General features: G+C 42.4%; 1 protein-coding gene across 13 annotated transcripts in view; it reads right to left on the reverse strand.

Moving 5' to 3' along the window:
* Positions 1-2,019: 2,019 nt before the first annotated feature.
* Positions 2,020-25,041, reverse strand: part of SMARCD3 (SWI/SNF related, matrix associated, actin dependent regulator of chromatin, subfamily d, member 3) — a 96,582-nt gene continuing 73,560 nt past the window's right edge. For 10 of the 13 annotated variants that reach the window (XM_021382098.1, XM_021382097.1, XM_021382091.1 and 7 more), the window contains 6 exons: positions 24,841-25,002; positions 20,934-21,031; positions 17,181-17,316; positions 7,275-7,397; positions 6,142-6,243; positions 2,020-6,061 (listed from right to left, as the gene is read on the reverse strand). In XM_021382098.1, coding sequence (XP_021237773.1) covers positions 5,990-6,061; positions 6,142-6,243; positions 7,275-7,397; positions 17,181-17,316; positions 20,934-21,031; positions 24,841-25,002 — 693 coding nt within the window. In that variant the 3' untranslated portion in view covers positions 2,020-5,989. Of the gene's footprint in view, positions 6,062-6,141; positions 6,244-7,274; positions 7,398-10,675; positions 11,054-17,180; positions 17,317-20,933; positions 21,032-24,840; positions 25,003-25,041 lie in introns of those variants that run through there. The other 3 variants (XM_021382093.1, XM_021382092.1, XM_021382102.1) reach the window with 2 other exon arrangements.

Raw genomic sequence — 25,041 nt, forward strand, 5'->3', positions numbered from 1 at the left:
ACAACTGACAGGGAAGAGGCTCCTCAGCCAAGACCCAGCCTAGCAGCATCTGAACAAGGCAAGCAATGCAAACCTGGAGGCGGTAGTCATGTTCAGAGTCCAACTCATCAGAAAAGCACATGGTTATGAGGTACATCTAAAGTCAAACATCAAAGTCAGGCTACCTTACAGAAACAACAGGCCCCACAGCAAAGTATACTTATAGCCAAGTAGGTAACAGTCACACCAGCAATATAACTCGTACAGAAGCCAAATGACCAGGCCTGAGTTTATACTGAGCCCCTGGGCCTGAGGGCAGGATGTGGAGGTGGGAGCTGCATGTGAGGCTGGTGAGTCATGAAAACCTATTAGTACAATAAGGACAGTGACTAGTATGCTGTGCTGGGGGAAGGAAGACCAAAATAGCGGGTAATGATCAATCTCAAATTTTAGAAGGCATATAGCATAAGTCTCTGCTTACGAAGACAAAAAAAAAAAAAAAAAAAAAAAATTGTAGACATACATGAACCAGGTGTCTAAGCTTGCAGTCTGATCAGTGCAGTCTGGACAGCAAAATACCTTAACCTGAAATAGTTATGTTCAGCTGCTCAGCTGTGTCATGACATAAAATCTGGCTGCTCTGATTAGCTCTCCCTTGACTACGTCTTAAGTTTGAGCTGTCCCCCACCACAACTTTCATAACAGATTTACTCTAACTTCTACCTTCCAGCTCCTCTTGGAAAGAGCAACTACCTATGATCATCCTAATCTCTCTTTCTGTATTTAGCCACATTCTTTGCATTGTACTCACTAGTGGTTTTTTTTCCTCTGAGAAAAGTGAAAAAGTGACAGGAAACTAAATAGTGCATGTGCATTCCTCCCCTCAGATTCCTGGAAAAACAGCATGCTTCTGCTGCTCCAGGAGGAAAGGGATAAAAGGATGGGACTTGTTATCACCGCAAGACACGATTGCTGCTATTGGAACTTGCTTTTCCCTCCATTAGGAAGTGTGTAGATGTATTTTTTTCAAAATCGATTTTTTTCTCATCTGCTGAGATTTCCTAGATAACCTTCCAGATAGAACTTCTCTATTCCAGGTGGATTATCTTTATAGACATTTACGATTCTTTTTGCACAGGCTGTTTGCTTTCTTCTCAAATTAAGGTTACTACTTCTGCTTCCAGTTTCACTGAGCTGCTGATATAACTCTAGGCCTTCCTTTCCTCATCCACCTTTTTTCTTCTTTCTGCTCTCCACGCATTCCACTTCTTCATGTTGTTCTTTCTTGACAGTCTGTTGGGCTATGACACTTTAACTCTGAAACAAAACTTTCTTCATTGAGCTGGTGAACTGCAGCTTTTTCATCCTGTCAAGTATTCCTAATGTTTGTGTGGAGGAAGTCTGCTGGCTGTTGGCACGGCTTATTCCAGTCTCCTCTCAGCTTCCAAGCTCTAGATCCAGCTGCAAATTTTTGTTCACTGACTGTACCTAATAACAGTGGCAAAGTATACATCAAAGGACCAAGCACAGAAGCCAGATCTCTCCAGTATTAAGGGTTTCTCATTGTCACTTTGACACTTTGCAACTGGCAGCAGATCATCAAACTCCTACATATACATAAGACCCAAAGAGTAACAGTTCTCAGTGTTGCCAAGTCCAGTTAAAAGCCTGTGTTTGCATGCCCTCCTTATGTGTGCGTGTACACACAAGTCAGCAGAAATCTGAAAACTTGAGAACGTTAGAGCCTGTATCAGGAGCAGAAGGAAACCAATCAGACCAGGTTAGCCCTTTTAGCAGAACCTGAGATCATCGCCTCATGCATCATTTCTTCACCACGGACTGGTGTAAATGGCCCCACATTGCTCATTCGTCTCCAGCTCTCTGAGCAGCCTCACACAGAAAGTGATCTCTTCCTAGTCCTCAGATAAAGTTTTCTGTAAAGGAAATGTATGGAAAAAAAACTCCTACAACATTACTTTTACACAAAGGAAGTTTGTAAAGGAGTTTTCTTCGTTAAGAGGCATAAGGTAAGTGCAAGAGTTACAAAGAAACAAAGTATTTATTGTTAAAAGCTTTTCTACCACTCACTCATCATCATACAGTGAAGGTATGGTGGCTACAGAGTAGAGGGAGTCTCTCTTCCATCTCCCCTTATGCATATATTTGCTCACTCACAAACTCACAGCTGTGTTTTTTAAATGGAGTACTTTTCTTCAATGAGATTGGAAAAGGAGTTATCATACAGGATCTGGTAGAACAGGTACATCCTATTAAACAACAGAGCAGTTACAGAAAGGACACCTCTTTCTTCAGGAGCCTTTGTTTCCCCTTCATCTCTTCACACTGCCATTAAAAGGGTTCTCAACACAAACAGGAAAAAAAAAACCAACACCTCACTACTGTATTAGAAAAATGTGGAGTTGTAGCATATAATACCAATATTTTCACAAGTTTCAGCAGAATAAATTCTATACAGTGTGATATAAAAAGCTGTCAACTGAAGCCATGCATGCACTAGAACAACCAGTGCTGGTAAGCGGAACAGCTAAATCCCTGCTGTTCACAGGGGGAAAAGTTTTGACAATGTGTCTCCAAAGTCACATGCAGAACACAAGGCTGTGCCCTGCATGCCCATTTCCCAAACTACACACCCGTTGAGAATGGCACTCACACCTGACCTCTACATGTATACATATTCACATGCACACAAATTATACAAAACCACACCAGCTGTGCTATTTCCAGCAGTACTCTGCACATTATCCTGTGCTATGTCTTAATGGCACTTCAGTGGCACTCTGCTCCCATCTTTTTCTTTCTTTTTCAATTCTGGTATTCTTCTCTCTATCCTGGTATTTTTCTTCCACCATCAAACATTCGTTTTTCCTTTAGCTGTTATGCCAACATTCCAGCTTCGAGATATATTTCCCTTTTATTGCATTCCAGAAATTGTTTTAACTCTGTCCTAATTTTGTGCTATATTTTCTAACAATCTATATTATCACCTATAAATTAGCTACTTCTGCGCACAGATTTTACTTATTTGTTCAATTTATTTTTGCAGTGTGCACATATTTGTATTGTACTGTGGTAGAAACCAAAGACACCCCAAAAATTTTCTTGCCATTTTTTTTTCAGCCAAAAAATACCGTCATCTTGAGAAGAAGACGAATTTATTATTCAACATCTGCTGCAGTTACATGCCTGTTCAGTACCATGAACTTCCATTTTCACATGCCTAAGCTGCATTTGGTCCAGTTCCTCCCAGAATTGTTCCATTGCTTCTCCTCAAATACAACGTCTCATTTTCCAAACACCAAGCCCCTGGCTACGCTCCTGGGATGGATGACAAAGGCACAACGTGCTTCTGAGCCCAGGACAAAAGCGTCAAAATCTCAAGACGCATTTTAACCAAAAGGAAGACACCTGACAGCTACTCCTAAGACTCATCGTTGGTGAACAGTCTTCTTATGTGCAGCAGGAATATGGACAGCAGGACATAAGAATTTAGATTTTGGATTGCCATGTACAGTGGCTGAATCATGCACGAGCATGCACATGCACGCTCACACACACGCTTCAGAACAGCACTGCTATTGAACACAGCATCGACTTCCAGTGGTGCTGTTCTGGCTCCACTGGGCAGCAGCAACACATTACTTACATTAATTTGCTCTGAAAAACTCATCCAATTAATGAATTCTAAAGAAAGATTCCAAAAGTAGATTGGACTCAGTTATTTTGCCAGCTGTGGCATGTAACTGGAATTTCTCTAAAGAAATATTTGCCACTCAGATGGCAACGTCCGCAATACCGAGAGCCCCTGGCTGATGACATCTGTCCCAGCTTCACGCCCTTCTCGCATCCCCACTTATCTTTCTCTGCATTTATTATTCCTGGAGATCAAATGCATCCCCTGAATGTAGCTGCTCTGTTTACCACATACAGAAAAGATTTTATACACTGGACGGCATGCACACAACTGACACAGCAGCGTAACAAATATGGAAGCACAGTAGCAGATGATCCCCGCTGTTTTCCTTCATAATTTTTGCTTGTAGTGCAATTAGCACAGTCCTACAGCGAATAAGATTTAAAGTCATTAACTGCCTGGCAACCTCTCAGCCCCTAGCTAGACTCAGTTTAAGACTGCAGGATTTCAGGTTTTAGTGTAAAAAGGGGTTTTTAACTAAAATAAAATAAAATAAAATAAAATAAATCCGAACCAAGCCATTCCCAGGAAAAGGCCTTGGGCAAAGAGGTACAGCTGTGCTTTTTCTCACACCAATGTTGTTACATGACGGTACTGCCAACATATGACTGCAGTCAAGCGTGTATTTTCTGACACCTCTGAACACAGCGGACAGAGTGAAAGCTATGGCACTGGTAACATGTAAGCAGATGTACTCAGTGAAGCAGTGGGAGGGAAGACTTGTGTCTTCTGTGACTGGACAGAAGAAATTTTTATGTTCAAATATGAAAGAAAGTGGCAAAGACAGAAGAAGAGGACATTGCTACAGCAAAATTACGTACTTAGAAGAGCTGCCTCCATTCCTTACCACGTGTGAACTTTCATTCCAAGAAAGTGAAAGACAGGAGATGAAGAGGAGCAGCCTAGAAGAGGATTTTGAGTGCTACATCATCAGGACACAGTTATACTTTGGCAGTTGCTTTTTGGACTAGAAATCATGTTGGTTCATTAATGACAAACTAATCTATGCACTACGAAAAGCAGGACAGGGGGAAGGATTCAATGAAGATGCCTCTGCTTCCAAGTCAGTATGGTGTAATTCCCATTGAATTTTTCACATATTTGCAAAGAAGGTGGTTTCCAAGGGATATTTAAGGCTGATAGTGCTTCATAACAGCATCCTATGTAACCAGCACATAGAGTGAATGGGGGAACTGAATGATCCATGGGAAAAGGTAGTTTACCTGTGATTGAAGAAGAACAATCCAGGGACTCTGTTAAGACTGTGAAGTAAAGAGAAAACTGCCACATTACATGAAGTTAAGCCTCTTGGATTCTGAACCAACTTAGCAATTAGAGAACTTCTTTACAGTCTTGATCTCTAATGGCACATAGAGAAAGAAATGTTTAAGAAACCTCCTATTTTACCTATAGGCTTATTGTTAATATCTGCTGTGTTCAAGGCAGGTATCAGCAAAGCACCATTCAGTTATTTGCATTTTCTCAGATTGTCTCATTTCTTGCTTCAACTTCTGCTTTGCTAACCCACTGATACTTGAGAATGCTTAAGAGGCTTTCATTCTAGAAAAATTTTCTTCCTCTCAGTATAACACATAGATCATACTCATGTGATATATAAATCAGTTTGGCTTTCAGTGCAGGGGCAGGGGGAAGGGGGAGTGTTACAGTTTGCAGAATGTATGTCCTGAATACACTTTTTTCTTCCAGAGGAGCTTTTCATTCCAGGAATGAAAGTTCTCCTAGTTAGTTATTTTACATCGCATGATGGCTCCTCGCAATGGAATTAAAGTTGTATTCAGGAATATAAACCATTCCACAACTATCAGGACCATCTTGTCTAATTCCAGAGAAGTTACTATTTGAGACTCTTAGGTAACACAGGATGAGAACTACCTTTATTTCTCTAAATCTGTAGTCTTTTATAACACTCAACTCAACCTCCTCCATCAATACCACCCATGATTCTACGCATAACCCATAAGGATTTGCTGCACAGTGTCTGAACTTTCCACTAGAACTCAAGGATGCAAGTTGATGAATGAATCTTTAATCTTCTTTAGCACAGACACCTGTATAAAGCACAGCAATCTTCTGCTATCTATGGCCTGGAATGGTTTGAGACACCTCCCACGGGCGGTTTTTTCAAGGGTCACTCTAAAGCTGGTGTTCTGACTGGTTTGTTGATGGCACTTTCCCATCCAGTCAGGAAGCGGGTCCATGTGTAACAGTGAGCTAAGTAACACTGAGGAGTCCACTTGTTCTGTGGTCATGATGCCAACGTGATGTTTTGAGCAACACTTATGTGTTGCGCACTCCCAGAGACTGTTCCAGTTCCTGTCGGCGCTGCTGGATCTGAAAGAAAAAGAGAATCTGTACAGTTCGGCAGATTCAATGGTTCAGTGACAGGAAGATTCATTGATGAGCCATTAGTGTGGCTAACTCCTTCATACCTTGCAGTAGAAATATCTGCTCACTGCCTCTTGAGACCACGGCTCATGATAAAATTCAGCTCTGCGTTCTTCTTCTGGATTTCCAACTACATCAGTCATCACCTGTGACAAAAATAAAAATACTTTTCACTACAGCTACCCTACCACATAGAGAAATATTTAGATTTACCTGGAGTCAACATTTATCTACACTGCTACATTAAAAATATTCAGGACTGACCTCTAAGCCCAAGGCAAATGGAAAACGAACAGCATGAATGGCACGTGTGGTCACAGCCAATACATGACGATAACATGCAAATTGTGAACGGCTCCTAACCTCTGCTCCAGAGCTATGCTAAGGAGTAAGTCAGCTGCCCAAGCTAAGTGCTGCAGATCTCTAACACTTTTAACAGCAGGGAGAATGCTGAACAACTGTTCCATGTATGCAGCTACAGAAGCTCCACAACACCTCAGTTTGTAAGCTCTTCAAGCTGAAGGTATATTTGAACATTCTTTTAGATGTCTATCCCCCTTTTGAATATAAATAATAATCAGAATCTTAACAATAGATCATTGGAAGATTACTGATTAACAAAGTAGATATTTATATTTGAAAGACGATTAGTTCATTAAAATAATTTCATGGCCTTACTGATATAACTGGTTTTGAGGTGTCTGATTTAAAGATACAAAGTGTGAAACTTTGTGAGAAACTCTTGTTTTGCTGGCAAACAACTGAACTCCCTTACATTCTGTTTCTTGGAAATTTAAATGCTTAGCTCAAAGGCAGCTGATACTTAATCTGCTATTTCTTAAATAAGATTTAATTATAAAAAATAACAAAACACTCAAATTGTGTTATTGTGCTACAGAATCCTCCTAATAAGTTTCACATACCTTTAATCTTACTGAGTACACCAGCATGTCTCTGCACCTCCATCTTACTGGCTAATTACAAATTCACCTAGCCCCTATTCTGGAAGTGTAATACCACCTAACTCGTCTCTTCTGCACACTTCCTGCTCTGGGGCAGCAGCATTACACTAACTCTCTTCCACCAATTTTCTATCCTGGACGTTTTAGCCATACATGCTATACACATTTAACTCTAGTTCTTAAATTCTTGTTCCACCCTTCAAATCTTAGCTCACCTTAAGATCCCTACTTTGGGAACGGAGAAGGTCTTGGATGTATCCTTTGGGATCTTTGGAGAAACTCAGCATGAAATCACGTTGTATTTTTAGCTGATTTATGGATTCGATTGTTTCATGAATCTAAGAGAAAAAAATAAGCCAGATGTTACTTAATTCCTCGCATGCTTCCACAACCTTGAGGCCAGCCCCATTAGTATCTTTGTGGTTCTTGTAATGTGCGAAGGTGACAATTCTACACCAAAGACCCACGAAAGATCCCACTGAATTTTCCCTTCAAAGTAGAAGTTAACCCTCATCTTAAAATTACACCTTGGTTTCACGTGTATTTCTGCAATACAAGCATATTCTTCACTTCCTGCATTGAACTGCTGGGTGGCACGTATATGCAATACTGAAGAGCCAAGTCTTGCCCTAATGTCATGATTTCCTGTGTATGAGCAGTCTTTTCGCCAAGTCAGGGATTTTTCGGTTACGGTACTGTATGCTTTTTAAACATTGTCCAATGCAAGAAAGCAGTTATTTCTCTGGTTAATCATCATTATACCTTCAATAACCTGTTGTGATGCTCAAATTTTGTGGTAGTGATTGTCTAATCAAGTCCATGTTAAATACACTTACATAACAGCCATGACTTCTAGATTTTTTTCTTGCAAGAAAGCCTACTGATGTCATTATGGCTGCAAAAAGGAATGTGAACAATGAGAAACTGGGAGTATGGAAGTTTTATAAAAAAATGAGTCATATTCTCGAAATTATCATTAAATAAATGAACAATAACCAGCAGGGAAGAATGAAGACTCCAATGAAGAGTTAAGGACGTATAATTATCCTGGATAACAATATCAATTATGATGATAGTTAATGATTTATTAGCACATGCACAAACAAAAATTTTGTTACCCTGTTCCACTGAAATTCTAGCTTGAAACTGTAAATTTGTCTCTTTAATTTTCCTGTACAAATCTATTTTACCAAAACAGCTAATGTGGCCAGGCACAGAGGGAGGAACATATTTCTCCCCTGATATGGCTATGCCACCAAGTCCACTAGTGTAGGCACAAATGCATATTATGTTAACTGAAGAGAGCCGCTTTCAACTTTAAATATTCCTCATTTGGGAAATGAAGTAGCCACGCTAGAGAGAAATCTCCCATTGGCATGCAACAAGTTCCCTCCAGATGACTCTGTGGCAGCACAGCAACAAATGGCACAAACAGAAATACCGAAGCCAAGGCCTGCTTACCCAGAAGTGACTTCAGTAGCTACACTAATCACAGCTTGCACTCTGCTGTGGCAAATGCTCTATAAAAGGTAGTAGAGATGTCAAAAATGGGGAGCTGTGCTGGAAACAACAATCCTCTAGGCTGGGAACTAACTGTCTGAGCAGCTGCTCTGCTGAAAAGGATCTTTTACCAGAATCCATAGGACTGCTGGTATTCAAACCACCTTTAAAACAGTACCTAGGCAACAGTTGCACATAGTTAGAAATCGGCGGAAACTGGGCATGAGTATGTGACACAAATAATCTCTGTTCCATTATATCACACCTTCTCCTCCCTTGCTCTGAGACGTCACTTTTATTTATCTCTTATCAAGCCAAATCAGCCATTTACACAGGTAGCTGTTAGTCAGCCTTTGCTGGCTAACAGTCCTCTTGACGTGAATCCCTAACACAGCCTGTAGAGCTCACCACTGCTGTAAGTGTGCATCATTCTCATTTAATACACCAGGATACAATTCAGCCAAACTGTTCCAAGTGATTTTTCTGACATTCATCTTCTACTGTTGCTACCAGTGCAGTGAGCTGCTCTGCAATAGTGCATATACAGCCCACATCTGAAATATGGGATTCTCTTAGTTTTCCCACATAGAAATTTAGCAATGCTTCATGACATATCAATAAAAATTTATAGTCAAACAGCTTATGCAATTCTTGAATACATTAAAAAAGAGCAATGGTGAGCAGGAATTCGAGTTTATTTATCTCTGCAAACGTTATAGGAGACACTCATTCTGGAAAATTACCTAGGGCAGAACAACTATATCTGGACTTCTAAATATTTCTGCATTTATAAGTTCTCTCTACAGTCAAAAGAGATCATGACAATACAGTCACAGTAGAGACCACAAAATAATTCATCTCATCCTAAAGCACACATTTGCTGTCTGATCAGTTGCACCATGTGGACACAGTGTAAAAGAGATTTTATATTGCTTGATGACTAAATGTAATGCAGAGTATCTGTTTGCCCAGACATTCCCAACATTTTAGCTTCTTTTTCTTCTTCCTCCACAGTAAAAATGTAAGCACCCTGATCAGCTCACTTGGAAGTTGTGCCAGTGTTACCAGCCCGGCTGTTCCTGATGTCTCGCTCATCTCCGTTCATGCTCCACAGAAGACTGCTTCCTTCTCTTTCTCATCAGCATAAATCAAAAGCAAATTATTTTTCCTTCCCAATTTATTATCACCACGATTAAAACCTCAATTTATGGCTGTCCTAGAGGCTCTTGTAGCTCAAAACATGCCATCCATCATTTAAACTACAGTATTAATCTTTCTTTGCTCACTATACATGCTGCATTTCCCCACTTTCCTTGCATCTTACTCCACCTCTTATCTCCTTCCCATTCAGGCTTGTGTTTCTTACTCCACTATCTTATCAAGCCATCTTGTATCATCACCATAGTCTTGCACTCATCTTCTTTGCCTAATATTCACGTACAGGTAACAGGTTAGATTTTTATTTTCAATAGTCAATGGAGAGAAACACACACTTTCTTATTATCTCTCATGTGACCTACTTAGGTTCTGCTTTGGATAAGATTACTTCCATAGAGTCACAGAACGGTTTGGGTTGAAAGAGACCTTTAAGGTCATCTAGTCCCAACCCCCTGCTATAGGCAGAGACACGTCCTACTAGACCAGGTTGCTCAAAGCCCTATCCAGCCTGGCTTTGAATGCTTCCAGGGAGAGAGTATCCACAGCCTCTCTAGGAAACCTGTTGCAGTCCCTCACCACCCTCACAGTACAGAATTTCTTTCCAATATCTAGTCTAAATCCACCCTCTTTTAGTTTAAAGCCATTTCCCCTCATCCAGTTACTGCCCGCCCTTATAAAAAACTCCTCCCCCCTTTTCTTTAGGCCCCCTTCAAGTACTGGAAGACCACTATAAGGACCCTTCTCTTCTCCAGGCTGAAGAGCTCCAACTTTCTCAGTCTGTCCCCATAAGGTTGGTGCTCAAGCCCACTGATCACCTTCATGGCCCTCCTCTGGACCCGCTCCAACAGCTCCATGTCCTTCTGGTGTTGGGGGCCCCAGGCCTGGACACAGTACTCCAGGTGGGGTCTCACAAGAGCAGTGTAGAGGGGAACAATCACCTCTCTTGAACTACTGGTCACGCTTCTCTTGATGCAACCCAGAGTATGGTTGGCCTTCTGGGCTGCAAGTGCACACTGCTGGCTCATGGTGAGTCTTTCAACAACTGACACCCCCAAATACTTCTTCTTTCTTCCTTATTTCCCCAGTAACTTGCAAAGTGAACTGGAACAACAAGGTTGAATGCAGATTTCTGAACTTGGACTTCCACAAAGCACATTGATCCTGTTATCCTTCTGCTCTTAATCCTTCGTAATCCCAAGTCTCCCGAGTATCAAAGCTTTTCCACTACTTCCATAACTGAGCATAGGCAACTCTGGTGTCATCTTCAACTTTTTAGCACCTCTGATTCCCATATCCAAACAATGTCTGACTTTCACAGGTTCTTTTCCTTGTATTTCTGTATAAGACATAGAATCTTCTATCAGAAGATACAGGAGTTAACATATTTTAACTACAATCACATTTTTCTCTTAGGTCTTGCTAACTGTAATCTCACCTTGTTTATATCCAGTGGAATACTTAGGCTTATTACCAAGCACTTGACTTCCCTTAGTGGCTTCTGTTTCACATCATTAAAAATAAAAATAAAAAAAAATCTGTGAAGCCAGTCTTACTTGCCTACATGCTACGTTTTCAAAGATGTATCTTTCTGGTTTGTATTAGATGAAGAAGAAAGTAAGATCTGGAGGTAAAATATCAGGAAGTGATCTTAATGTGGTAATTAAGAATCCTCATTAGAAAAAGAGCATCCTGTGTGCTAAGGATGAACTCTAAGATCAGGCAAACTGCACACTTAAACAAATTTGATGAGCAGGCCTGACTATAGAGACATCTTGAACACAAAATACTCTGCTAAACGAAAGTTTAAAATATGAAAAACTGAAGCTCTGTCTTAGAGTATACAGAACACCCATCTAGATGAGAGAAATGATTCCTACTGTCTCTAACAGCTAGGAATAGTGCACTTAATGGAGCAACCCTACAACAGTATAAACAAATCCTGAACACCAGAGCATGGGGACCGAGAGCAGTTGCTGCCTATGGGTTATGGGACATATTATGAGATGTAGGGGAAGAGCATCTTGTAATTGCACAGAACATGACATGGCATGTTTAGGGAACAAATCAAAGGTGTGGAAAGGGATGGATCTATGCCATATAGGGAAGAACAACAGTAGAAAAATAGATAAAGGGACTCCTGTGTAAATGATTTGCTCATTGCTAAGCTTATCCAGCTGTCTCCTAAGCCTGATCAGAGCTGTTTGTCCTACCATGTTATCAGATTCCATTTTTAACTCTTACTGAGTGAGGAAGTCTTTATTCTGTTTGCACGGGGGGGGACCTATGTGCCAGCAACTCCAGCAAAAACACAGAATCATAGAATGACTTATGTTGGAGAGGACCTTAAAGATCATCCAGTTACAATCCCACTGCCATCGACAGGGTTGTCAACCACCAGCTCAGGCTGCCCGGGGCCCCATCCAACCTAGCCTTGTATGCCTCCAGAGATGGAGCATCCACAAACCTCTCTGGGCAATTTGTTCTAGCACCTCACCACCCTCTGAGTAAAACATGGTTTGTTAGGCCTGGGTGCCAATACTTGATACAGTGCAGGAGTGCAACTGTATGAGAGCGGGCAAAGATCTAGCAGGACTAGTCAGCAAGTAGGTAAAATGATCTGGGAGCCATGGGGCTCTAAGGGTGTCTCTAAGGGTGAGGGACCAGAGGGGAGGTTTTGGAGATGCTAGGGGTGAGATCCACTTGTGTGTGTGCATGCACCACTAAGGGTCAGACCACAGCAAGGTAGCAACTGAGGAACCAGGAAAGTCCCAGCCAGCCGCGTACGTGTGTACGCGTGCGCATGTGTTGGTGTTTGTGTATGTCTCTGCCTCTGTGTGAATGTGTACACTTGTGTGTGTGTGTGAGGCTACCTATACCATCATTTGGAGTGGGGCTGCAGCCTTGGGGGCTTGTATGGCAAGGTGTCAGCAAAAGGGGAGACTTGGATCAAGAGACAGATAGTAGGAAGACAGCGTCCAAGCCCAGCTGTCAGTAGGACATATCTAAAAATTCACACTAGCTGACTTCCATTCTGCTCACCCAGAGAGGGATTGTGATGAGATCATTTGTGATCTTTGTGTTCATAAAAGAGCTCTGAGTAAATGCCTCTGTTGATCTGTGCTGCTGGCCATGTACGTAACACAGAAGCATTAATGTTAGAAGAGACCTCTGAGATTCCCAAGTACAACCCCAACTCATCCCCACCACGTCCACTAACCATGTCCCCAAGTGTCATGTCTCCACGGTTCTTGAACACTTTCAAGGACAGTGACTCCACCACTTCCCTGGGCAGCCTGTTCCAATGCCTGACCGCTCTTTTAGAGAATAAATTTTTCCAACCCTAATCGGCCATCACCTCTCGTCTTATCGCTATTAGCTGGGAGCAGAGGCCTATCCCTACCTCACTCCAACCGCCTTTCAACAGTTGGAGAGAACAATGAGGTCTCCCCCGACCTCAGCCACTCCCCGTAAGATCTGTATTCCAGACCCTTCACCAGCTTTGTTGCCCTTCTCTGTATAGAAGTGATTGCTAACCCGCTCTCTATCATCTTTGAATTTGTCTTGGCAAATGGGAGAAGTGCCTGAAGACTGGAGGATAGCCAATGTCACTCCAGCCTTCAAAGAGGGCAAGAAGGAGCATCCAGGAAACTACAGGCCAGTCAGCCTCACCCCTGTACCAGGAAAGGTGATGGAACAACCTGTTCTGGATGCAAGCAACTGGAAAAGAAGAAGGTTATCAGGAGTAGTCAATGTGGATTCACCAAGGAGAAATCATGCTTGACCAACCTGATAGCTTTCTATGATCTCATCACTGGCTGGGTAGATGTGGGGAGAGCAATGGATGTTGTTTACTTTGACTTCAGCAAGGTGTTTGACAGCATCTTGTTGTGAAATTTAGAATATGTGGGACAGATGAGTAGACAGTGAGGTGGATCGAGAACTGGCTGACTGGCAGAGCTCAGAAAGTTGTCATCAGCAGTACAGAGTCTGGTTGTAGGCCTGTAACTAGCAGAGTTCCCCAGGGGTCAGTGCTGGGTCCAGTCTTATTCAACATCTTCATCAATGACCTGGATGAAGGGATAGAATGCACCCTCAAAAGTTTGCTGATGATACAAAGCTGGGAGGACTGGCTGACACACCTCAAGGCTGTGCTACCATTCAACAAGACCTGGACAGACTGGAGAGTTGGGCAGGGAGGAACCTGATGAGGTTTAACAAGAGCAAGTATAGAGTCCGGCACCTGGGGAGGAATAACCGCATGCACCAGTACAGGTTAGGGGATGAACTGCTGGAGAGGAGCTGTGCAAAGAAGGACATGGGGGTCCTGGTGGACAACACATTGGCTATGAGACAGCAATGTGCTCTTGTGGTCAAGAAGGCCAATGGTATCCTGGGGTGCATTAAAAAGAGTATGGCCAGCAGAGTGAGGGAGGTGATCCCTCCCCTCTACTCTGCCCTGGTGAGGCCACATTTAGACCACTGTGTCCAGTTCTGGGCTACCCAGTTCAAAAAAGACAGATCTCCAAGAAGGAGTCCAGTGGAAAGATGATTAAGGGCCTGAAGCATCTCCCCTGTGAGGAAAGGCTGAATAATCTGGGTCTGTTCAGCCTGGGGAAAAGAAGACTGAGAGGGAATCCGATAAATGTTGGTAAGTATGTAAAGGGCAGTGGGAGGCAAATGGATGCGGCCAGGTTCTTCTCCGTGGTGTGCAGCAATAGGACAAGAAGTAATGGCCTAAAACTTGAACATAGGAAGTTCGGTATTAACATGCAGAATAACTTAGAATCATAAAATGGCCTGGGTTGAAAAGGACCTTCTTTAAGGTAAGGGTGACGGAGCACCGGAACAGGTTGTCCAGAGGGGCTGTGGAATCTCCTTCCATGCAGATATTCAAGACTCATCTGGATGCCTACCTCTGAGACCCATTGTAGGGTATCTGCTTCAGCAGAGGGGTTGGACTTGATGATCTCTTGAGATCCTTTCCAACCCCTGCAATTCCGTGATTCTTTGTAAACATAGTATTAAGGTATGGCCTCACCAGTGCCAAGAACAGAGGGATGATCAACTCCCTGCTCCTGCTGATTGCACTATTTCAGATACAATCCAGGATGCCATCGGTCTTCTTGGCCACCTGGGCACACTGTTAGCTTGTGTTCAGCTGGCTGTCAACCAGCACCCCCACGTCACTTCCCTCTGCAGTTTGCCAGCCACTCTGCCCCAAGCTTGCAGCAATGCATGGGGTTGTTGTGACCAAACTGCAGGACCTAGCACTTGCTCTTGCTGAACTTCATCTCATTGGCCTCAGTCCACTGATCCAGCCTATCCAGAACCCTTTGTAGGGCCTTCCTAGCCTCAGGCAAATCAACAGTTCCTCTGAACTTGGTGTCATCTGCAGACGTACTGAGGGTGCACTCAATGCTCTCATCCAGATCATCAATAAATATATTACACAGGATGGGCCCCAATACTGATGCCTGGGGAACACCGCTCATTACCAGTTGCCAGCTGGATTTAACTCCATTCGCCACTACTCTCTGAGCCTGGCAATCCAGCTAGTTCTTTACCCAGGAAAGAGTGTGCCTGTCCAAGCCCCGGGCTGCCAGCTTATCCAGCAGAATACTGTGGGAGACTGTCCTGGTTTCAGCTGGTAAAGAGTTGATTTTCTTCAATAGTGGCTAGTATGATGTTGTGTTTTGGCTTCAGGAGAAAAACAATGTTGATAATACACTGATGTTTCTAGTTGTTGCTGAGCAGCGCCGTACAGAGCCAAGGACATTTTAGTTTTTCAGCTTCTCTTACTGCTCTGCCAGCAAGGGGGCTGTGGGACACAAGTAGCTGGGAGAGAACAAAACCAGGACAGCTGATCTAAGCTGGCCAAAGAGATATTCAATACCATATGACACAATGTGAGAAAACAATGAAGCCAAGGAGAGGCTGGCTAGGCATCAGTTGGTGAATTATTGCCAATTATTATCAATTATATCATTACATTATGAGTCAATTATTATCATTACTGTTATTTGTCTCTTCCCTTTCTGCCCTAGTATCTCAACCTAGGAGTTCTACTTTTTTTCTTTCCAATTCTCTCTCCCTATCCCACTGAGTGGGGAGGGAGAGAGAGCAAAAGGCTGTGTAATGTTTATCTGTTTGCCAGGTTAAAGCACAACAGAGACAGAGTCAAAGGCTTTACTAAAATCTAGGTAGACTACATCAACAGCCTTTTCCTCATCCATCAGAGAGGTCACCTGGTCATAGAAGGAGATGAGGCTGATCAAGCAAGACTTGCCTATCATGAACCCATGCTGGCCAGGCCTGATCCCCTGGTTGTCCCGCACATGCAGTGTGATCTCCCTCAAGATGATCTGCACCACAACATTACCTGGCATTGAGGTCAAGCTGTAGTTTACCAGATCCTCCTTATGACCCTTCTTGTAGATGGGTATCACATTAGCAAGACCTCCCTGGTTGACCAGGACTGCTGATAAATGACAGAAAGCAGCTTGGCAATCACCTCTGACAGCTCCCTCAGCATCCGTGGGTGGGTCCCATCCAGCCCCATGGGCTTCTAACAGTCCAGGAGGAGCAGCAGGTCACTAACTGAATTGTGGGGGGTTTATTCTGCTCCTTATCCCTGTATTCCAGCTCAGAGGGCTGAGTACCCTGAGGATAACTGGTCTGATATTAAAAATGTAAGTAAAGGAGGCACTGAGAACCTCAGCCATTTCCTCATCCTCTGTGATTAATGTTCCCTGCCGCATGCAATGAAGGATGGAGATTCTCCTTGGTCCTCCTCTTGCTCGAAATATATTTGTAAAAACACTTTTTATTATCTTTAACAATGGTAGCCAGTTTAAGTCCTTGCAGGGTTTTCGCCTTTCTAATTTTTTTTCCTCTGCAAATACGTGTATCTGTAGTGTATACAGACACACATGCATCTGGGTGCACACTTACTGGGAATACATGTTCAGCCTTTTTGCTGGTTGGATCTGCAGTAACGGAGCTATGGCACCCTTCCTTCTCTCAGCTCCAGCCTAATTCCCTTAACACACACCTTGGAAGACTATAATTGATCCACCTCATGTGCTCTAAAGCGTTTTTAGCTGTAAACAAGCCGTGTTGCTTCCCACAGAACACAACAGATGTACTAAATAGTTCAGAGGGTTCTGAAATCCTACAGCACAGAGTGGCACACACTTTACGTCACATGCCAACGGATTCATTATACTGCCTGTGAAACTCTGCTTCTATCACCCTGACAACGGTATCAGGCCCTGGATCAAATCCTATCATCAAACTCCACTCACTTCACTGTATTTCCATTGCATGTGACTTATTCAACCCTTGAAAGCAAATCCGAATGAGAAATCCCTTTCTCATATTACTCTGATGTGTGGCACCAAAGCCACACTGAAGGTACACAAGATGTATACACGCCATGTGATACTTCACTCCTGGACCAGTACCTTGTTGTCCAATGCTGTAATCTCCTGTTGGTTAGCTGTTGAGAGAAGAAAACTACTCATCTGTCCCTTTAATGGGTCTTCAACTTCTACATCTATGTCATAACAAGCCGTCTTCTTCTGATCATTGGGGTCAACACTAAAGAGAGGATAATAGAATATCATAAGAACTGCTGTAATGAATCAGAGTAAATACCCAGAATATACTTTCTGCTAAGGACTGTTGCAGATGCTGTGAGAAGAGTTTAAGAATCAGTTGCCTTGTATCCCAACATATCATTTTACCTTTCATCAGTTAGAATTCAGACTTTTGAGTCAGAGATTTTGTCCAAACTATCAAATTTAATAACTACTAACGCTCACAGTCTTCATTAAATTGTTTAACATTTTCTGAGAACAGTTATAACTCTGGCCTCCAAAGTAATTTCCAGTTGCAAATAACACTTCAGTATGGTTTCTGTTCCACTGCACCTGTTTGGGGTAAGTAGAGCCGTACACTACCATTCTGGATGTGAGCACTTAATGACATTGGTTATCAGTTCCAATGCTAATAATTGAGTTGGAAGACCCTGACTGGGGGATTAGTGACTTTCCACTTGAAGTCACTGAAATTGTAAGAGATCAGTTACAACAGTTCTTAAGTCTAGGGGGCCTGATGGGATTCATCTCAGAGCACTGAAAGTGTTAGCACATGTTATAACTGGACCTCTATCAACAGTTTACTAAAGGTCTTGGGATGCCATGGAGATTCTTGCTCGCTGGAATATAATGTTATAAGGACTTTCAAGAAGGTCAAGAGAGAAGACCTAGAAAACTACAATCTAACCTCAGTACATGAAAAAAATACAGAGAAGATTTTCCTGGGTACTATGAAAGGGTATTTAAAGAACAAAGATGTTATCAGGCATAGTCAACACAGATTCACAGTGGGAAAAGCCTGTCTCTGTAATGTGACCTCCTTCTACAATGAGGTCACCCTCTTAGTGGGTCAAGGGAAGGCAGTGGATGAAATCTTATTGGATTTTAGTAAGGCCTTTGATACGGTCCCTCACATCATCCTTCTGAACAAATCATCTAACCATGACCTGAATAGGGTCACATTACACTGGCTGATGAAGTGGCTGAATGGTAGAGCTCAGAGTTGTAGTGATGCGTGGCTACATCTGGCTGGCAATCAGTCACTCGCAGTGTTCCCCAGGACTCAATTCTAGGGTCAGTCTTGTTCAATACATTTATCAGTGATCTAGATCAGGAGTTTGGTGACCATACTAAACTGTGAAGTGCTGCTGACTCTCTTGAGGGACAAGAAGCCTTGAAGAGGGATTTAAGTAGATTGGATAATTGGGCAATTGTCAATCGCATTAAATTCAGTAAGGATAAATGTTGATTTCCACATCTGGCATGGAGGAATGCCAGACAAGTGCAGATTGGAAGATGAGTCCCAGCTCTCTCAGTGTTTCCTCCTAGCAGAGCTGTTCCAGACCCTTTATCACCTACGTGGCTCTTTGCCAGATTCTCATGTGCTGGGGAGCTGGGAACAGGACAAAGTACTCCAGATGAGGCATCACCAGGTCTCTGTAGTCCGTGTAGAGGGGGAGAATTACCTTCCTTGTCCTGCTGGCCATGCTCTTTTTTATGTACACCCGTACACCTGGTACAGGTGTAGAGTACTTTCTACTCAACAGAGTAGAAAGCAGCTCCAGAAAGAAAGGAAGCTATCCCCTGTAATGCCACACTTGTGCGCCTGGATTTCCGGGCACAGGACCAGAAATCCATGTGTCACTCTGGAGTTAAGGCTCATAGTGAGCCACAAGGATGACTAGGGGCTGGAGAAAATGCCTACCCAGAGAAGCTGCCAGAGCTGGGTTTATCCAGCCCAGAAAAAGAGACTTGGGAAACTGACTCAGTGGATGGAACTTTTAAAATCTTTATATAACACATGATTGTAATTAAAGGGATAAATAAACATCTAACGGGTTTGCGATACAAGAATATTGGAGAACTACACTTCGTAGTACATTTGTGCAATGTTAAGGCGGTAAGAGATGGCTTGCTTCTTTGCAGAAGTGGAAAATGCTACCTCTAATTTCAGAAATAACAGCAGCAAAGAGGACTGCAACTCAAGAATAGCTCTAGCTCCAGCTTAGGCTCATGTAAGAAGATCTTACTTCTATGAGTTTTAAATCTGATGCACTCAGTTTTGCATAGTTCAGAAACTATTATCCACTCCATATTTTTTATGGGATCCTCTTTTAGGCTACAGACCTTTTAAAAGTATTTATTCAAATTAAAAGTTCTGTCCATTTCTATTTGATTTCCACTTCATTCTCACTCCATTTTTTTTTGTTGCTTTCTTTCTCAAAAAGTGGGGATGGTTTGTGTCTGAACAGTAGTTCTAAAATGCCATAATGAGATTAGAATAGCTCCTGTTTTCATCTGTGTGCATCCTAAAAACCTAAAATGAATAACTAATCTAGGTGACCCTCTTGTACAAGATAGGCCTAGAGATTTATCTGAAGAGCATATATATTTAAAATCACTAGCAACTAAAAATTCCTGGTAGTGGCTGACAAATGGTTTCAGTGGTTGACTACATTCACTCTTCAGCTTCTAGCTGAAAGAAATTATCTTGCCCCCAGAACTTCTTCACCATGGCTCCAAAAAAATGACTATCAGTTAGTTCCTTGACATTTTTTTCCTAGGTAATGACTACATGCCTCTGAGGACCTCAGCTTTTTCTTTTTGCTCCATCAAATGTCACTAAGTCTTCAGTGACAGTATATACAGAGTTATCAACTCACATAGTAGTCAAGGCTCTTCTAGACTACCATTTTATATAGTCATATGAATTGAAAAACAAGTTTTATTTTTTACAGCTTTTGTAACTTAAAAATTTCTTACCACATATATTACAAAAAAACCCCCAAAAAATCAATTTTAAGCATATTCAGGAATATTTGTTGTCAATATCCTGTAGGAAATCAAATTCCTAAGCTCAGTTAATGGTAACATTTAAACACTCAGTTTTGATCAAGACCACAAAGGAACTTAAAAAAAGATTGAAATATCCCACAGCAAGTTCGCAATCCTCAAGAATCTCTTCCCTCCTCCCAAGATGTCACTTAAGTATGGAATGTGCTGAATGTGCCCTACATATATGTACAGTTGTACATTAACTATGCCAAAAATAGTCCCGTTTTGGCAAGGATTCCAGGAAGTTCATTGCCTTGGCTGTAATAACCTTCTCTGAATCTTGGGATTCTTTGGATTAACTCTTTAGAGGATCTCTGAATAGCTTGCATTCTTAGGGTAGGAATGGCACCTAAACCAGATGATCCAATCCCAACCAAGCATGCACGGATTGGCCGCTGTATTTGAAACCATTACGCTGTTGGATATTTTACATAATAACTGGGTGGTTAGAATGAATGTCCACAGTATTTCAATCCCTTTTTATCCCCCAGTGGATACAGACTTGTTCCCCCATTAGGAAAAAAATCCGGTCAACTCCTTAAATATTATCTTAGTATGGATAGAAAGAGTGAGAAGTTTTGCATTCTCATACAGAAATGGTGCCACTCCATTGAAAATAATTCAGAATTATATAGACCAGAACGTCAAAGAGAATAAACACATGAAGTCCAAGGCACTCACTAGGATGTCAGAAAACCCGGATTCTGGTCCTTGCTACAGTAGCTGTTTCTGTGCTTATGCAAGTTTTGCCCATGACGGTGCTGACCTGACTGACCAGCTTACCTGATGATATGGTTTATCACAATAGGGTCTGGTGGCAGCAGCAGGTTAGTTAGTCTCTGAGGAATTTCAGAAAACTTTAGCCGTGGACAGTCAAAAATCTGGAATACAATAAAGTATGTTATCCTTGTCCAAAATCTAATTTTCAGTTAAGAAAGAAAGCAAACCATTGGCTCAAAAGTAAGGGGATGCTGCAAGCTATAGTTCTGTCTCCTTGAGCAGTGTCAGGTTTTGGACACTGCCCCTACGAACTGCTACTGCATTTACAATCTTCTGGCAGTTGCAACAGATGATGACAGTTTCAGATGTTCCACTATTGGTTTACATGGATCAGGTAAACAGGATCGACTGTATTAATAATGGGAAAGAAGCGATCACCTCCTCTCTCACTGAGGGTTTGTGGCAGCTTACTGTAAAGAAAACATTTTTTTTCCAGATAAATGTAAAAGCAGTCTGCTTTTTACTCCAGGGTATGTTTCCTGCAATATTTTGTGCCAAGGAAAAACACAATAAAACATTGTAGAATTTTAAAACTATTTGGTTTTGGCTTTTTTTTTCCCCTAGAAAACAAACAAACCAAAATTCAAAATGGTTTTACTTACTTTAAACCAAAATCTAAATAGCACCTTTCCCAGAACTGCAGTATCTCATGGTTTCCTTCTTTTACTACAGTCCATAATCATAGAATAATTTGGATTGGAAGAGACCCCAAAGATCATCAAGTTCCAAACCCCCTGCCACAGGCAGGGCCACCAGCCTCCAGGCTGCCTCCACTACTCCAGGCTGCCCAGGGCCCCATCCAACCTGGTCCTGAACACCTCCAGGGACGGGGCATCCACAGCCTCTCTGGGCAGCCTGTGCCAGCACCTCACCACTGTGTAAAGAACTTCCCCTGACATCCAATCTAAGCCTTCCCTCTTTGAGCTAAAAACCATTCCCCCTTGTCCTATCACTGCCTACCCTTGTAAAAAGTCAATTCCCCTCTTGTTTGTAATTCCATTTTAAATACTGGAAGGCTGCAATGAGGTCACCCCGCAGCCTTCTCTTCTCCAGGCTGAACAAGCCCTACTCCCTCAGCCTGTCTTCATAGGCTGAGAGATTTAATGATTTTTGTTATCAGTATTCCACATCATAACATCATGTAGTGCACTGGGAATTAAAGAGTTAATGCTCCAGTTCCATGGATTGACAGTATTTCTGGGTACCTGGTTCTCAGAAGAGAAGAACTACTACACATTCCAGAAGACTTCCACTGTTCCATTCAAGGGAAAGATAAAACTGCAAGTCACGAGATGTCCCTTCTTCTACTACTCATCCCTGCAGTACACGCTCCCTAGACATCTCACCTTCAGCACAATAGTAAGGCCTTTGGTTTTGGACACTCTATTTATTAGTCTCAGTTCTAATTATATTGTATTATACTGTGTTATCATGCATTACAATATCATATTTAGTAAATTAACTTTCCCCCTCAGATTGTTGCAACTCTTTTGTTTTTAGGCCAGTCTCCCTACCCTATCCCATTTTCCTCCTCCACCCTTTCCAGGGGCGTGGGTTGTTGGGTCCCCCTACCCCATTAGTCATGGAACTGGGCCTAACTGGCCTTAGACCCTTAACAGTGGGGGAGGTGCTGCAGCCCTCTGAGCATCTTCTGGGTCCTGGTGGACGACACATTGGCCATGAGCCAGCCGTGTGCCCTGGCGGCTAAGAATGCCAATGGCATCCTGGGGTGCATTAAAAAGAGCATGATCCTCCCCCACTGCTCTGCCCTGGTCAGGCCTCACCTGGAGTATTGTGTCCAGTTCTGGGCTCCCCAGTACAAAAAAGACAGGGATTTCATGGAGAGAGTCCAGTGGAAGGCCACAAAGATGATAAAGGGCCTGGAGCACCTCTCTTATGAGGAGAGGCTGAGCAACCTGGATCTGTTCAGCCTTGAGAAAAGATGACTCAGAGGGGATCGGATTAATGTTTATAAATATCTAAGGTGGGGGAGGCAAAGGGACGAGGCCAGACTCTTTTCAGCAGTGCACGGTGATAGGACAAGAGGAAACAGCCACAAACTGAAGCATAGGAAGTTCTGCACAGATGTACATGAGAACTTCTTCACAGTGAGGTGACGGAGCACTGGAACAGGCTGCCCAGAGAGGATGTGCAGTCTCCTTTCTGCAGACATTCAAGACCTGCCTGGCCACTTACCTGTGCAACCTGCTCTAGGGAGCCTGCTTTGGCAGGGGGGTTGGACTCGATGGTCTCTAGAGGTCCCTTCCAGCCCCTACAATTCTGTGGTTCTGTGAGATTCGTGGCCCTCCTCTGGACACTCTCCAACAGCTCCACATCTTTCCTGTATTGAGGGCCCCAGACCTGGACACAGTACTCCAGATGGGGCCTCACAAGGGCAGAGTAAAGAGGGACAATAGAAGCTTAAGAAAAAAAAAAAAGAAGCTAAGTATGTGCTAAGTTCAGGGGAAAAAAATAAATTTGGGAAGCATCAACATTTGTAGTTTACAGAAATTTTCTGAGTAACTACAGTATCTTGCCACTAGTCTAGAACCACTCCTTATACCCAGATTTTTCAGAAATAGTCTTTTTTCCTACTGAAAGTTTTGACACTGAACAGGTGAAAAGACTTTCCTCTAAAGTACTCCACTTAAATGGATGTCTGCAAAAAAAAAGCTGGGGCGAGAGGAGGAAATTGGCTGTTCTTCAGTGATAGGAGGAGAGTAAATGGCATCAAGTTGCACCAAGGGAGGCTTAGGTTAGGTATTAGAAAAAAATTCTTCAGTGTAAGGATTATGTAGTGTTGGAATGGGCTGCCCACGGAAGTAGCTGAGTCACCATCCCTGTAGGTATTGAAAAGGCCTGTAGATGTGGAGCTCAGGGACATGGTCTAGTAGTAGACTTGGCAGTACTGGGTAAACAGACTTCTTACGGGTCTCTCCCAACCTAAATGATTCTACAATTCTTTGATTCTGTGACTTACAGGTATACAGTTCACTAGGTGAAGAACTGGCAGTATGGCTGGTCTCAAAGAGTCAGAGTGAACAGAGTCCAATCCAGATGGTGGACAGTCAACAGTGGCATTCCCCAGGGCTCAGTATTGGTCTAACTACGACTAACATTTGCAGAGCAATCTGGATAAACTAGACCGATAGGCCAAATTCAATCACATGATATTAAACAAGGCCAAATGCCAGGTGTTACACTTGGCTCACAAACCCTCCCTTTAAGAACTTTCAAAATAAATTAGGTATCCTGGAAGCTACAGAAAAACAAAGCCACTTAAGATAATGATAGCTCAGATAATATCACTTTTACTAAATAAATGTCATCTTATTTACAGAAAGGGTGGAGATCCCTCCAAGCATTCTTCTTGGTTAATTCTAGAGGTTGTTATGAAAGACAAAAAAAAAGTGTGCTACTTTGAAAACATCATGCAGATCATTGAGTGTATTATATAATTTGAAGCAGATTTAGGAAAAAGATAGCTTTTCTAATCCTATCTTTCATGTCTTCTGCTTCTCATAGATGGAGAAAAAGAAGGGATGGAAAAGGCTATACATATGATCTGGTATTCCAAAGCAGCAGACTTTATCATGTTACTGAGATATCATCTTACACTAAGGAAAAAAAAAAACAACACAACTATAAATCAAGACAGTGAAAAAACTTTTCTTCCTGGAAAGGCTACAGCTTTTGCACAAGTCATAAACCATCAGATTCTTGACAACATTGGCAAATGGGGGAGGTGCTTACTTTTATTATTTTATGAGTCGTAATGTCTGTTGAAAGCCATTCAGTACTGAAGAGACTGCAAATTATTAAGAGAAAATTCAGAAATTTTGTTCCATCCAAAATTTGCAGGTGGATATTATAGATTGCCTTGAAAGATACTGTGTCCAAAAGGAGTTACCTGTTGGAAGTACTTGTCGCAGTTAATATATTCCTTATCATGGGAATCCTGCAGCTTATTTGTTTTGATGTACTGCCAGAGAGCCTGGATGATGGCTGATCGCGTCTGCGTGTGTATCCCCAGCAAACGGGCTAATCGTGGGTCCAGTTTAAACTGTGGAGGCTGCAACAAAATGAAAAGGAGAGACGGCAATAGAGAGAG

The sequence above is a fragment of the Numida meleagris genome, unplaced genomic scaffold, assembly GCF_002078875.1.
Source record: "Numida meleagris isolate 19003 breed g44 Domestic line unplaced genomic scaffold, NumMel1.0 unplaced_Scaffold180, whole genome shotgun sequence".
Classification (NCBI taxonomy): domain Eukaryota; kingdom Metazoa; phylum Chordata; class Aves; order Galliformes; family Numididae; genus Numida; species Numida meleagris.